Source organism: Trachurus trachurus, assembly GCF_905171665.1.
Source record: "Trachurus trachurus genome assembly, chromosome: 3".
Classification (NCBI taxonomy): Eukaryota; Metazoa; Chordata; class Actinopteri; order Carangiformes; family Carangidae; genus Trachurus; species Trachurus trachurus.
The window spans coordinates 7394020-7410949 of NC_139893.1; the positions used below are offsets into that span (position 1 = coordinate 7394020).

Sequence of the window (16930 nt, forward strand, 5' to 3'; positions counted from 1 at the left end):
GTTTCAATATTGGTCTGTGGCCTTGAAAATATCTCAGTATTTGGTTTCTATTTATTGGTTTTGCTCCAAAGGATTTATTACACTTTTAATAATAGCCTGAAAGCACAGCTTCGCTACCACTTCGTGTCTCAAATTAGACACAACATCATTGAAAAATTATTGTTGCTGCTGATGGTTGCGCAGTCCCAGCTGAAACATTTGTCAGAGTGAAATCAACAGCATTTCCCCCTCCAGACCACAGCCTTGTAAGAATTATATACTACAATTAAATTAGTTTATTCCCTAGATACTTTAAAGGCTCGATCAAATCCGAATTCATTTCACATAAACATTGTTGCTAGTGTTCTATAATAAAAGCAAACAGGAAAAATTGAGCGAGGGTGTTTGGATTTAAGAATTTTGTTTCCATCCTTCACGTTTAAGAAATGGTCTCACTGTTCTTATTCATATTAAATTCACATTGGGTTCGTATGGAGAAGTCTGGTCTCATAAAATCAATTCTGGTTTGAGATGGCAGCTCCAATAGCTTCCATGGCTGCAGATAAGTTATGTGGTGCTGGTTTTAAAGCTGGATATCAGTGATAACAGTGATTTTCCTATCAATATTTTTAACTTGACGTTCTCCAGACTTGTGCAAGCTGACTCGATGCTGAAGGTCAAAAGGTCGTCGTGTCTTGGTTAGACAGCTTTTTCATTAAATGAAGTGACACCTGTAAGCTAGTTAGCTCTGTCAACTCACACGCTTTACTCCTTTAACTGTGGTTAAGCTGTCAGAGCTCTTCTCATTGTCGTGCTGCCTGACAGCTGTCACACTGTTCACCTGAAAGCTATGCTGCCACCTCCACCTCTGCATCTACCTGTAGGCTCAGAGTCTATACCTGCCCCTCAGGGTGAAGTCTGTGCTGTGTTGTGTTGTGTTTACTTTTGCCCTGGGTTGGTAAGTTCAGAACCCAGATGCCAAAGACCAGCGCACACATGCACACATATCCTGCAGACACATAATAATCCTATTCCACCTGTCTCGGGCCAACTGAACTGTTTTTCTATTAGAAGAAGGTACAACATGATGAAGAATTGCATTAAATTAAATATGTGTAACTTAGACATTAAAAGAAATATTCACTTTTCAACCAAATTCAGCCCATTTTACCCACACACACACACACCCACATGCTTCTTCACCTGCAAATCACCAAGTTCGAGCTCGCTGGGTGACACACAGGTCTGACTCCTGTCAGGAAGGTCGAACTTTAAAATATGTCACTTTTCGCTTGTATGATTTTTAATGAGACCCGAGGTCCTGTCTCCCGTCTGTATCTGACTCAAGCACAAGACAACACTTGACTAATGTGGCCCAAGAATTCAGTTTTTGGAAAGAAAGGGTAGAAGGTCAAGTTTATGACAGTTTGGATGTTTTGGTCTGAACTATCCTCTTCTAAACCAATAAAAATGGGACTTCTGAGATTTTTATATCATTTATGGCGTCTTTTATTCATTCAGCTCATTTGTGTGACTGGTTATATTCAGCAAATTAATGTGTGTTCAAAATAAAATAGACTTTAACACTAAATATTCTTATAGTATTTGAAGCAGTGTCAGTACCACTCACCCCATTGACAGGATAGGTCTTCCAGTCCAGTTCTCCCAGTACTGTCGTAGTGTCCAACAGAACCACTGTAGAGAGAAAGACAGAGAGAAGTTGAGATGAGCAAAAGAGCGACAGTATGAGCACAAAGGGCGACAGAAGACAGCAGAGAGAGGGGGAGCGTGAGAGTGCCAGAGAGGCTGGACAGTGAATTTAAAAAGAAGAGAAATGGAGGTGACAAAATAGGAAGAGAGCAGACAATAGTTATCAAGCTGTCAATGAGGCGCTGACAGAGCTCTAAAGCCCTTATCAGATTCAACCACCTATGAAATAACAGCTCTTAGGAAAGTCCAGGACAACACAGATCCGCCCTCCATCTGAGCTGAAGTCTGGAAGATTAGTGCTCTCCTTCTCAGAGGTCAGGAGTGTTCTGCTACTTCACATCAAAAATAAGGCAAAGATAAATAAAAGAAAGATGGAAGGAAGGACACGGGAAACTTAAAATATTATAGATGAACAAAATGTGACTTACTTAGAACTCATGTAAAAGAAACGCAATGATTGCCAACAATTCTGAATGAACACAAATTGCCAATTGAGTCTATTGATACTGCATCATTTTCTCAAACCTCCTGCAGTTATGCCTGTGTTGGATGATTCTGCAGTAGTTCAGATCATATTACAGGAACTAGTGTGTCGTTCATGCAGGAAAACGATGATGTAATAGTGGAATTTGTGAATTTTCACTGAAAGTAACACAGGATATTGATATTGTGGTTAGACATTCAAAAGTGGCTAAGACCCAAAAAGATAAATTATGAATTGACACCACTAAGTACTGGATGCAAAATGCCCGCAGATTGTAAACACGATCATTCTTTTTGGGAAATATTTATATTTAAGACCCAAACAAAAAATTTTTTGAATTTAGAATTTTTTTTAGAAATAAAGTGCGACGCCAATTTCTTTTCGAAAAAAATATCGCAACAAGTTGAGATAAGGTAGAAATGCATAACAAAAAATGGTAAAAACTTACATTTGAGTAAATGTATATTAAGTAGTTACTGTTAATTTAATTTTAGTAGTTTCACATCTCCTTTTTTGTCTTTCTTTTTTACTTTTCTGTCCTGTTTTGGTCCTGTTTTATTATGTTGTCAAGTTTGTTCTGTCCTTTGTTTTCTGTTTGTCTGTTTTTGGTCAGTGTATTGTCAGTTTATAAATTTTGTATGTTATGGTCTGTTTCCATTAAAGCAGAAGTAAGCGATCCGGTCGTTTTGGCTAACTTCCTGTCAGCTGATGGAGTTAGCAGTCCCCGCCCTCGTCCCTACGTCACCACATTCAGGCGCATCCCTTGGCTGCACACACAGAGAGGACCACCCCTTTATGCCGTTCTCTCTCCTCATTGGATAAAGGTTGTAGGATACAAGGAAAGTTTTCTCCTCGGCTTACAGCAGAGCAGAGTGACTGACAGACCCGTGTTTCGGTCCAAACACTCTATATAAGTGATTGCTGTCGGAAGATATAACTATTTAAGACTTATATTAACACAAATATTCCGCTTACTTCTGCTAAAATAAATAATAGAAAGATGGAAGGACACGGAAAACTGAACAAAATGTGACTTACTTAGAACTCATGTAAAAGAAACACAATGATTGCCAACAATTCAGAATGAACACAAATTGCCAATTGAGTCCATTGTTATTGTATAATTTTCTCAAACCTCCTGCAGTTATGCCTGTGTTGGATGATTCTGCAGTTGTTCAGGTCAAATTACAGGAACTAGTGTGTCGTTCATGCAGGAAAATGATGATGTAATAGTGGAATTTGCGAATTTTCACTGAAAGTAACACAGGATATTGATATTGTAGTTTGCTATAAGTGTTGGATAAGTGTGAGGCCGTGAAACAGGTTTCATCACGTGCTATCTCAAACACCGTATGGATCAGACACATGTGATGCGTGATGTTCTCGGCCTCGACGCTCTGCAAATGCAAAATCGCCGTGGGGAGACACTCTGCTGAAAGTAAACAAGTAAACACATGTTGAAGCGCACCCACCCAGTGTGACCCACATCATTCCGGTTGTTTGAGAATCTCAACAGTTTCACGACTGTGCAGGTAAATAGACTGACTGACAAAGACCGGGTGGATAAGAGGATCTCTCACACACTCACACTCCAACTGTACTTGGGTTCTGGGTTAAGTGTGTGTTCACATCTGTCAGCTTTATGTCAGATATCCGTCCAGCAGTGTCTGACCTGTCACACTGTGCTTTGCTCATTTTATTTAGTGCAGCGTGTATTAAAGGAAAGTAACCGACAGTGCCTTCCTTTGCCTAGTTTGAGAGCTTCTATGATGTGTTCAATTGATGTTGACCCATAGCAGCACAGAGTGCCCCTTTGTTGTACAAATAGAGACATGTGGAGAAACGTCTCAGAAGATAAGAAGCAGAAGAATCAACAAACACCAAGAGAACATCAAACACAGGCTGACAAAAGCCTAAAGACCGTTCAGGCAAGAAAAGAACGGGGCGAGGAGTCATTTCTGTAAAGACCCCTGCTAATGCTGTGAAGTCTCTCTTCACCAAGACGAAGGGAGGGACAGACTCTGAGGACTTCGACGCAGGCTGCAGAGGAGCATCTGGAAAAAACACACCCCGATGAGACCCAGACAGATTGTGATTCTGTTTGACAGACCACCCATCGAGCAGCCAGACCACCAGATGGATGTGAGCCCTCCAGAGTGGAATCAAAGTGGGGAAACACAGTAAGGTGGGCAACAGCTTCAGCTCCTAATGGCGTCCCATACAGGGTGCATGAAAATGCCCCGACGTTTTCTGCTTTCTGCTGAAGCTAATGAGAACATCAGCCGGTTCTGCTTGGTCAGGCTGCTCAATGTCAGTGGCAAGATCTTCCTGAAAAACAAGCAACGTGGTGAACAATGGTTCAAAAAAACAAGAGTGAGAGGAGAGACCTCTGTTTCATCTTCTATGATCTTGTTAATGCATTCAGCTCGATTCCTCACAGCGCTCTCCTCCACTGATCACGACTGCTCAGGTGGAGAGAGAGCCAGACACTGGAATAATACTGGCTGATACAGGCCAGTGGCTTGCAGTCCCATCAGAAAATGTCACCACCAAGACCAGACTCACCTGGACCCCGAGGTGTTAATAAGGACACGCAAAGGTGAGATCAGCCTGTGATGTGTCCAACTCAGCAGAGGGTGTCATGTGATTAAAATGCCAACACAGCGATGCTGAACGAAGACACACGACTGATAACATGCTGCCAACATCAGCTGGTGATCCCTGGTATCCACTGGAAGCTGGTAAATGCCTCACCAATCATCACTTTTCTAGAAATGGGGAATACTGTACTTTCTGCAAACTTAAAGGGATAGTTCAATATTTTGGCAAATTGGCCCATTGCCATAATCCCTATAGTCATAGCAGTAGGTTCGTTACCTTTATTTGTCGGTGCAAGCTATTTTTAGAACCACTGAGCTGAGCGGCGAGCTGCAGAGCTACGCTACGGAGGCTAATGGGATTTCTTGGTTTCCTTCATCAAATTCATCAAATACACAATCTAACAACTCCAAAACGCTCTGGTGGACAAGTTGTGACCTGCACATTCACCACGCTATGAGATAATAACAGAACGTTACCAGACAGAGTTGTTTTAGAGGTAAATCCATGCAAAACCGCTGATGCGCGTTGCCTTCAGGGGCAGTTTTTCAGCAAGCAGTCTCTGTATTTACCTCGAAAACAACTCTGTCTCATGATGTTCTGTTATTATCTCATAGCGTGGTGAATGTGCAGGTCACAACTTGTCCACCAGAGCGTTTTGGAGTTGTTGGATTGTGTATTGGATGAGTTTGATGAGGGAAACCAAGAAATCCCATTAGCCTCCGTAGCGTAGCTCTGCAGCTCGCCGCTCGGCTCGGCCGTTCTAAAAATAGCTTGCACCGACAATTAAGGTAACAAACCTACTTCTATGACTACATAGGGAGTATGGCAATGGGACAATTTGCCAAAATGTTGAACTATCCCTTTAAAACAATTTGACATTATTACAGTTTAGGCAGTAATCAGTTCAAGGCAACACCATCCTGTGGGTTTGCAGACTTCAACGTGTCTCTACAGACTGGTGTTAAACAGGACAGAGCCACTCTGGAGTGCAGATCACAGATGAAGACGTGAACACCGACACGTTTGATGGTGTTTTGCTGGTGAGCATGTTAACCTTGTTTCTTGGTGCGCGTCGTCCATGACCGCATTGCGCACATACAGGTGTAACAATCTTGAGCTGTCTGCCCTCTGGTCACGGCTCAGGCATGAAGAGAGCCATTATCTGGCCCTTGCTAAGCCCCCCCCTCCTGAGCCAATTTGATGTGATGAATGTGCAATTTCCTTTGTCTCCACACAGCCAGTTAATTACAATCTCTATCAATAAAATGTGTCCCACTTCAGTGGTCGACATTATAGAGCAAAGAGTCACATCGTCAGACGACCTGTCACTTCAGCGCACAGCGAGACTTTGCCAAATCTGGACTAATTTAATGGGGTTGCTACTGTTTTAAGAACAAGTTAGATAACCAGAGAAGATACACTTTGGTCGGACTAAATGAACCGCTTCAGTATTTACAGAGACTTCATTTTGTCCTTGATCCCCTGCTGGTAATTAAGAGCTGAATTATAATAAGGTGGCCTTGCCTCTGTTCAAAGGAGTACATCAGAGTGAGGGGCGGGAGAGAGACTGAGACAGACAAAGAGACGGAGAGATATTGATTTTTGACAAAATTAGAAAAACAATCTTTCATTACCATGAGCAATGTTCCATACCATGTTTGATAGCAGCACATTTTTCCCCCTCAAACTGCCCCCACCCCTGTTTGTGTCTTTGTCTCTTTCACACATACACACACAGACACCCAAACATACGTACACACAGTAATGCAGTCATAAAATAATTAAATTCCTGCAACTATCTTTGGAGACAGGAAATAATAGATGACCCAAGACCACGGTGCTGAATTTGATACACGTATTTTCTCACTCGAAGTACACACACACACACACACACACACACACACATACTGAAAACCGACCAGCATTTATCAGGAGGCCAAATCACATTACTCTTGTCTGGGTATTGTGTGTGGAAACATAATAATCTGCAACTGTCCTCCCTGAAGTTTCCTGACCACATGGAAGATTGTCACATTTTAGAAAATAAGGTGCACACAGCTCATCTATATCGCAGTAAATTGCCAGTCTTTTTTGAGATATGTCACTGATACTGTTATATACAGCAACAGATCAGGTTGAGGCAATAAGTAGGCCTATGTGCCTGAACAAGCCTTTAACACTGAACTGAGTGCACTGGATCGTTAGTTACCAAGAGAATAAGGAGCTTTTAGCATCGAGTCTTTCAAACCAAACCCCAAAATACAGACAATGACTCAGAATGTGAGCAGACCGTATATTTTGTTGTTTACACAGTGAATGTTCTGCATATTTTGAGCTGTGTGTTTTTTTTTTTTTAAATCATCATCATCTCACAGGAGTACCACTTGTCGTCTGGCAAACTCACTGTGACAACGAGACTCTCAGAAGTTATTACACCCAGCTGTTCATCAGGGAACTCTGTGAAATACTCAACTTTTTTTTGCATTAGTTTGTGTACAGATTAAACAAATTATATACTATATATATACGTGAGGTTTTGGAGTGCATGCACAGATGAAAAAAAAATCACCCTGTGTGCACGAGAACCAACAAAAAACAAGCTTCAACCATTAGCCCACGCTAGCATTAGCGTCATTCACCGTCAGTATCAATTACAATCACCGCAAACACAGCAAAGCCCGTTAGTGACGGCTATAGTTAGTGATCGGCCTAAGTAACGGCAAGTTAGCTAAGTTTCCTACTAATGGAAACAGACATGTGACATTATGTAGCCATCAAATTGCTCGCACACTGAAGAGACAAGGAGCCAGTTTTGAGTCAAGCTGAAGTGTAAGGGGTCTCCATCTCAGTAAAAACCAGACCAGTACTGGCTCTGCATTTGGCCTGGGAAAGAAATTAAGCCTTGGATTCATCTGCTACACAATGGAGTCTGTTTACTGGCTCTGTTAGCGCCGTTAAAGACAGTGTCAGAGCCAGCAGACATTTAAACTGCTTAGAAAACTTTATGGATGCTTTGGCAGCCCACCAGGCCGAACGGGATTTGAGTCAGTCGTCCCACCGGCCAGTCTGTCTGTGCTCTGGTCTGATTTCTCTCATTGTCTGATGCACTTTTTAGCCAAAAACATTGTTTCTTCCTGGAGGAAATTCTGGGAGGTCACTTTCACCTGAACTCTGCATTGCCGACTGCCCAGCGCCATCCCACATGTGGGTGGTCCTTTTGTTATTTTGAATGTAGCCAATGGCAACGGTTTCACAGGAGGGACTCGAGTGCACGGACACGAAAACATACAGTACATGCACATCATGCAGCCAGACAACAAGGAACAGAGAAACTGAGATCACAACATTTACAGTTGGATATCTTGCTGCCATATTATTGTTTAAAATCACCTTTACAGACCCTTTATCCTACAATGCCCACTGCTATTTTTAAAAACAAAACAAAATCCTCTTGTGCAGTCAACCAACTGCACAATGTGTGGCTTTCTCAGAAACAAAACACAAGAACTAATCTACTGTTCGGTCACACATACATCACACAGACGTTTCATTGACAACAACACTGAAAACAACAAAGAGTATTTACCAAACAGTGGTTTGCAGAAAATTGGCCTGTGTAGTGGGTGACACCTCACCGAAACCTTGGTTTTAGCTGAATGGAAAAGCTAGACATGAAGTCAGAATGCTCAATTATATAAGTATTTGGCTGAGTATATTCAAGTAGACAAGCACTTGGCTGAGATCTCCCAGAGAGACAGACATTTCTGTAAGGGCCCTTGGGTTTTTTCCTTTTTTCTTTTGCAGTTTCCATCAGAAAATCACTGGTAGAGGAAGAATCGTTATTTTCTATATAGGCCCATAATAAAAGTCGACAGCAGCATCTAATTCACCTGATCATGACACAGATGATGCTGCATCATTGTCCTGAAATAGGAAGTCAATTCAGAACGTGTATAAATGCTACTGCTGTGGGGTGAAATGGTTGGTAAAAATGGGAACAATGCAAGTCTGGTCGCCTTTTCGCTGTTTTGCTGCTAACCCTCCTCCCTACCCAAGTGCATTTGTTTTCAACAAAGTTGGCGAGAAGGCAATCCATGGAGCGGTGGATAATGTTATTTATCATATACATTTTACGATGTAGTCTGATCTGTCATAAACAAGAGGTTACGGATTACGGGGCATGTTTGTGTCAAGGTGCCGATAAAATGAGAGCTGGGACACCGGGTCGGAGGAGCTGATCATGCAAAGTTGGTTTTCGACCAAGAGGTGCTATCTTGCATAGTTCCCCTTTAAAATACACACAAGAGGATGAATAAATTCTTGAGTACTTAGTTGATTAGGAGGACATTTACTAATGACAGATTCAGTAACTAATTTCTACTGTATTTGAACATCTACATATGTTCAAGTGTTGTTTGCCTGAAATCAAAAAAAAAAAAAAAAGTTAACTTGACGTCTGAGTCTGAACTTCTGCAACTGAGTCATTCAAAACTCATTCAGCATTTCTTTTATCTGTCTTTCACAAAAATTTAGAGTGCTTCTGGGTTTCTCTTCACATACAGTACACTGAGACAAACCTGCATCCACTTCAAAGGTGACTAGAGCTGAGGAATTTAAACTTTGATGATTTTAACAAATTTCTCTTTTTATTTAATTGTGAACACACAGTTCCCGTGAAACAAAAACAAATGCAGGAGGCATGTAGCAATCTACACTTGGTGCAACTTGTTATAACTTGATTTGTGCATATCCATGGTTCAAGAAGCATCCCTAATCCTAAAAATAGGAGGGAATTTGTTCCATCAGATGCACATGTTAGAGTCAACTGAAGGCATATGACTACCTCTGTCCTATAATAAAACAATAAAGCTGCTTCTTTATTTCCATGCTATCATATTTAACACCTGAATGGAATTAGCTGTGGCATCAGCCAATAAAATCCACCAGAGACAATACTCACTTCAAAATCAAATCAGTCACCAAGTAGAAAAAAACAATTAATTAAATTAATAATTACAGTACTGGGAATTTGCCTGCTAGGTTGTCCCATTGTAAACTGCATGTGGAAAATATGGTAAAGTGTGATTAGAGCGATAGTATCTAAAGGGACATGAGTCCAGAGAACAGACAAATTTAAGACAAAAAAACTTTAAATGAGAATTTGCCATTATTTTTGGACCGTATTTATATTAAAGTTGACTTTATTTTGACCCCAAACAACAAACAACCAATAAGGAAGCTATTATAGGAAGATTACACATGCATCTCTCTCACTTTCTCTTAGTCTCAGAGGACATACTCTAGTGATTCACATTCATTACAAACCTCACTCAGATAAATTGCATATTTTTTGCTTGTTCTCAGTATATCATAAACACACACACACACACACACACACACACACACACACACACACACACATAAAAACACACACACGTGAAGAAGACTTTGACATTTGGCTAGTGAAAGGGCCGCTGCCGTCTTTGAGAATGCGTATCCGAAGCATTAAACATTCAGGAGGGAAAATTAAACTGACCTCAGGAAATGTGCGAAGTGGTTTATGTCAAGAACAGGTTACATTATGGTGACCATTTATCCATGTGATTTATGAAGGAAGATAATATTATCATGTCCATAAATATGCAACTGCACACACTGCCCAAGCAAGTGGAAATGGATGCTAAAAAAAAATAAAACACTGGTGATTAGGGCTATAGGTATTTGTTCAGTAAACAGTCAGCAAGTTTTTCATGCATTTTGAACCCATCACAACCAAAAGTGACATCTCTGGATTCAGGCAACAAATTCACATTTAAGGATGAGTTTTGTATATGCATAAATGTGTATTATTTGATAAATTCAGATTAAGAATGATATCATGTTCTGGAAAAAAAAAATCTGGACCCTAATTATGGATTATAAGTAAAATCAAGCAAGGACTCACTGGGACTGGCACAGGTTTGAGAAGGGCATTATAACTGGCTGCAAAATGGTCCTTTCTGATCTCACTATGTACGTGGTTGTTGGATGAACAAAGGTAAACCGCAGGGGGCCTGTGACCATGACTGGAGAGTGACAGCCCCCAGGAAGAACATTCATAGAAAACCTGACTACCGGCACCACATGTGGCAGCAGACAGGGCTAAAGAGGCTAATCAGGAAGGGGGAATGTAGAGGATAAGCTCCGGCTCTCACTGCCAGCCATCACACAGATTATGCAGCCAGTCAGTGGCCTCACTCAGAAAGATCTTCGACCTGTGCTTCTTGCTCCTCAAGGTCTGGCTTATCAAGGTGGACAGGTTCAAAGGCTGGATTGACCAGAGTTCTGCCCCGGATCCTGTGGCCTCAGATGGAGTATCCCAAGGTTGAGCACCCCGCCGTCTGATCAGTGCTGTAACATCCTGTAGCTCTCAATCAGTGGTCGTATTGAAAAATTCATGTTGTCACAGACACAGGAAAGCTTTCCAGTAACAAGAATCTAGGGATCCATATGTGGCACCGGCCAGCATCCAGACAAATCTCTAGAAGTGGATAAGTCCTGTTTAAGGCAGAAAGCACTGGTGGGGTGTATTGCAACAGGACAAACAAGCTCATGATACTTCACAGAGACCAGGGGCAAAAGTATCTGATAGAACTATGAGCCAGTAGGATGGTAGGAATCAGACAGGACTAGATTGAAAAAAAAAGCAACGTGAGGAAATATCTCATTATTTGTCATTGCATTGTGTTCTTAGTCTAAGCTGTCAATGATGCCCTGTCAAGTCCAGAAAACCTTCACATCTAGGACAAAACTGACACACAAGCCTGCCCTTGTTGTTCTGGAAGAGAGAATCTCTTTAGCTCAGCTATAAGCACCAGCACCACCAAGCCAAAGGACAACATGTTCCTCAGAGCTGGAACTTCCAACCTAGAACCAAGTCCAGTCTCCTCCCCACTGTCACCAGGAGAACATGGGCCAACAGCTGAAATTCCTTATTTCTGAAGACACCAAGCAACGAGGAGTCTGGGTCAAGGTCAATGAGAGGAAGCACCACAAAGTACAATCATCATGGGGGTCACAGAGAGCAAGGCTGGTGAACTCACTATGAGCCTCTGGAGCTGCACTGTCTTGATTAGCAGGGCAATCACTTTGTAAAATGTTCATGCCACTGGGCATCAATGAGGAGACCATCAGAGATGCAACTGAAGCCGTGTAGAAAACCACTAGGAGGCTTCAGAAGAAGAGGGGTGATACACAGGCAACATTGGATTGCATCCTGTGGTAAACAGCTGAATTATGATCACTTGTCCATATTGCAATTTTGATAATATATTGATTAATTTTTCAGCCTTATACTGGGGTCGACCCCCTACTGGGGTCCCTGTCTGGATGTCTGATGTTGAAAGACATGAAATAGTCGATGACCCCAGGTTACATCACTGATGACGCATTGCTGCGCATCTGCAGGATGTATCTTTCATCTAAGTATTTTGAGACAGAGTGGGGGAAAAAAGTACCAAAAACATGGTTTCCAAGGATGTGTGTTTTCAATTATACATTGTCGTTGATTAGTATGGGAGACAGATCAGTTGTAAACAACAGATGTTGAACAATTTAGAGCCAATAATGCATTTTAAGAGTTGTAAAAAGTGACCAACACATTATGATCACTGTTCAGTCTTTCAGAGCTGTGTTTTGTAAGCTGTAAAGGAGCAGTCAATGTGACAACAGATAAATCTACTGATACTGGTCCAAAGTGACATTTTGAGGATGTACAGTACGTGCATGTTTAAATGTTTTCTCTGTTGTTGTTTGACAGTGTCCAGACAGATCCTGAATCATGTGATGCCCTATAAACTGTAGAGGAAAAGGCAAAACACCTGAGGCAAAAACACCCACTTCAAACAATGATTCTTATTTGTCATTTTACACAAATGAGACAGACCTAAAACATGAAGTTGTGTTTTAAGTGTGAGGTGCATGTGTGTACTGACTAATCCATTCTGTTAGAGAATATTTTAATATGGTGAGTTTGTAAGTGCACACACCCTTGCTCTAAATCAGTGGTGAGATGCAGTGACGCCCTTTACACTCACCTTGGTTTGTGGTTCCCGGGTCCGACAGAACACTTTTAAGCAAGAAGAGAAACACACAGTATTTCCCACCGGAGCTCATCGTTGAGTCAGACACAAGTGCGCTATGGACTAAAATGTTGCACAGAGTCCTAAATAGATCCCCAAAATGCAAAGGTAAAGACCTTTCATGAAAAAGGTTAGTCAGAAATCTTCCAAGTGTCCAGATTCAGAATGTCACAGTCGGATCCACGGGACTTATACATATATAGATATATATATATTTCTTTGTTTTGTTTTTTTAATTATTATTTTTTCTCAGCCAAGCATCCCGGATCGGTCCATGTGGAGACGGGGAGACAGACGATGTGAAGGACCAGCCATGGCGCACTAAACCCCGGCGACTCGAGCTGTGTGGCAAGTTAAGAAATAAATAAATCGCGGAGTAGTTGTCTGTGAAGCGCAAAACACGACGTCGACAGACGCAGAGTCTCCTAAAAGTGTCCAAAAGAGAACTTCCTCGATGTGCTTTCGCGCTGGAGTCTGTCTTTTTTTGACGTTTGACGTTTTAATCCCGGACCGGGAGAGAACAGGGAGAATCCCAGACTTCCCGCCTCACTTTCAGCCGGAGCATCCCTCACTGTCTGTGTATGTCTCTCTCTCCCTCTCTCTCACACACACTCTCTCTCCCTCCCTCCCTTTCTCTCTCTCTCCCAGGATAGGAGGAGGGATGCTCTGGCGCAGACAGAGGTTCAGGAGCCAACTCCATGCGTGCAAATCTAACTTGGTCTTTGTGACATTTCACTTCATTTTTTTTTTTTTTTTACTTTACATCACGTGAAACGCGCGGTTCAGTCGTTTCTGTGTGGGCTCCCGCTCTGTTATTGATTCCAGAGGGGGTGGAGGAGGGGAGGGGGAGAGGAGGGAAATATGAATCTATTATTAGACTACTGTATCACTTCTGTGCCATGATGTAGGCTCTACCTGCATCGGATTATGTTGTGTGGAATAGTAATGTGTCTGGGGCAGTTCCTATTTATGGTGGCAGGGGAGGAAGGGGAGCAGACAAATAGTATAACTTGATACGGGGCATGGTGGTTGACGTGCACGCGCACACACGCACGCACGCATACACACATTCATTTACATCTTATGAGTCACTTCCACTGCATTGTTGCTCTGGAGCCCGTTCATGTACAGTAGCTACTGTAACTGAATGCTACACTCTGCTATATGAGATTGGTGCAGCATTAATTTATGTCATTTACTTTATGAAGACTTTTTGAAGCTGCAAGTGAAACCAAGCTAAAAAAAAAAAAAATCTGTCTAAATGAGACCTCAGTTAAGAGTTATAATGCAAATAGGCTACACATGTCATCCGAGCACAGGTGGTGTGTGCTTGTGTTTTCATGTTTCATAATTATTTCGCTGTATTTGATCTGTCTCTGCAGTGGGTCTCTGCTAATCAGAAATGAACCCAGCTCAACTTTTACTGTGTAAATGAGCTTCGTAACTTTTTAAAGCACTTCTGGATAGAATGAGTGTCATCCTTCAAACACTGCTACCTGCCCCGACTAATGGCCTGTGAGCTTTAATCTGTAACACAATATTGGAGATGACTGTTAATGGCAGTCCACTGGGATCCACAGACAGGGACATGATATATAATGACTCTTAGGCCTCCAATCAAAGCTCAGCTCTTGGAGGATGAAGTTGCTGATTTTGGCTCATGGGTCAAGTTCACATGCTAACTAATGTGGTTGCTGATCAAGTGCCTATGTTGTTTATGACCTTCAAACAAAGCTGTGTTTGAAGCTTTGTTCAAGCAAACAAATGGTGTATCAGCTAGCCTGCCTGGCCTTAGCTTGTGCACAGATCAGCCAGTTTTAACTAAAATGGTGAAATGTTAATTTTCAAGAGTCTTACCTCATAGAGTCTTGTATTTTCAAAAGAAACCAGTCCAACTCTCCAGTGCAATTATAATTCACTGGAAAACTGTTTTAGACACAGAAAGACATAGAAAGAGTTAGTGCTGTGTCTGTCCATCATTTCAGCACCATGGACAGTGACACCAGGCTGCAGAGGGGGATAGTCTCTGTGATAACTTACTTTCTCAGATATTCACTTAAATCATAAGCATTTCTGTGCCATCTGCAAAGCACAGAGAGAATCAGCCAAAATGAAACTGAAACAATTTCCCCCCTTATTTCCATATATTTAATTTAGCTAACTAATTCAAAGAGCTCTGCTATTGCTGATTCTGGTTTCCAGGGTCTGTTCCCTTTCCTACATTACAATTTCTACCCTTTGCAAGAACTGGCTGGATGAAATAGTGGCAGATAAAATGAAGGGAATGGAGTTTGGATTATGTCCTTACAACATTATCATGTTTAAATTACAGTGCAAGATCATAGAACTACTGAAAATACTTGTTTGTCTGATTCCTTTAGTTGTAAAACCTTTGCAGTGACGGACTTTCATCACTAAGTCCCTTTGTTTTATTTACTTTTTTTTTACGGTCTGCTTTTTCTCTCCTCGCTTTCTACCTGCTGTTGAAACACTTCAGGCATGTGGCTTTTCAATCTAATGCTCAATTTTAAACCATTTACTTCTTGCAGAGTAAAAGAAACATAACTGCTGTTCCTGTTTTCATGATTCTATTTTTCCATATGAGCATTGCTGCTAAAGAGAGGCAACTGTATTTGTTGGTCCAGGCAGCATTTGAATTAGAGCATGACATGCCACCAAAGCTGGCACATTCCACATTCTGATTGGGGAGTCATAATTTTCTAGAAGATGGTTTTCTATTTTTGTTTGCTGCTATTATTCAACTTTTTGCAGCCAAATAAGTAAATCTGAATCAATAATATGCAGCTCTTGGCAGCACTCTAGGTGACTGAACGAGTTAATGGTTAGTCCTGGGTAATACATTATTACAAGTGCAAATCATCTTTGATTCATGCTGAGGAGCGATGAACGGGGAAGGTTAATAGGGATGGTGCACAGCAGCTGCAATTTTTTGGTGGGCTATCCACCACCAGTTATTTTAATGAATGCTAATGTTATAAAGTCTGTTAAACCTTGAAAACTGGGTGGACGATTTTCACTTCCTGTGGGCTCTGACCTTGCTCTATATATTATAAAATGATATATAACATAAATAATGTAAACCAGAATCGCAAAAATCTTTCCATTTCTTTTTATTTTATACTTAAATTGATTTTACTTTCTTTGTATTGTTTATTTTGTGTCTCATCTTCATAATTGTTTTCCTTGAAAATGAATAAGTCAAGTAAAGTTGTGTCAAAAGTGCAAGAAGTAAACTCTGAAAACTAACGCTATAATGCAAAAAAACAAAAATTGCACTTCTTTAAATGGCCACTTGAGGTCGGCTCCCAAAGCGAGTCATTCCCCATAGACTCCCATGTTAAACTGCCCAACTTTACAACAGTAAACATGTTTACAGCCTTGCACAAAAACGGTTTTGGTCTCAGTTAATTTCCACTTCATATAGCAGCAGGGGTGTGTGTGATCTTTTTTATATAATTTGCTAATTTAATTTCATTAAGGCCTAAAATGTAGCATAATTGCAGCGTGCCACTTTGAGTGACAGCTGAGAGATCTTATGTTTGCACCAAAAGTCTCAGCCGCACACCTGCCTCTCCGCTTTTAGATAAGCTAGGAGGTCAGAGGCAAGGCAAGATGGTGATTATTGCATTGCGTTTTCCCTGTGGGTAATGTCATGGAGGCTACATCTATCTTCATCAACAGTCTGGCATTTTTCATTGCTCATGCTTACAGAAAACACCTCAACCAGCACATCTTACAGTAAAGAAATAAAAAACAATAAACTGAGGCTGCAGCATGCAGAGAACCTGACAATTAACATTACCATTAAATAATTAATCTCTTTATGTGTAGCTGGAATCTTTAATCTGCAAAATTGATTCTTTAATTAAAATTTAACATTAAAATCTTTAATCTGCATTTGTTGATTCCTGTAACTGCAAATCACTTTCATTTTAAAGTTAAGGATGTGCCTTTGACACACACACAAACACAAACACAAGAGTACTCATTTGGGATAAAGACACAAATAACTCAG

At 41.1% G+C, this 16930-nt stretch overlaps 1 protein-coding gene across 1 annotated transcript in view; it reads right to left on the reverse strand.

Annotated features, from left to right (window-relative positions):
* LOC311007431 (ephrin type-A receptor 6-like) overlaps positions 1-12928 on the reverse strand; it is a gene marked incomplete at both ends in the record, with an annotated part of 57251 nt that extends 44323 nt beyond the window's left edge. The window contains 2 exons of the mRNA XM_084000615.1: positions 1610-1674; positions 12850-12928. Coding sequence (XP_083856741.1) covers positions 1610-1674; positions 12850-12928 — 144 coding nt within the window. The remainder of the gene's footprint in view (positions 1-1609; positions 1675-12849) is intronic.
* Positions 12929-16930: the final 4002 nt, after the last annotated feature.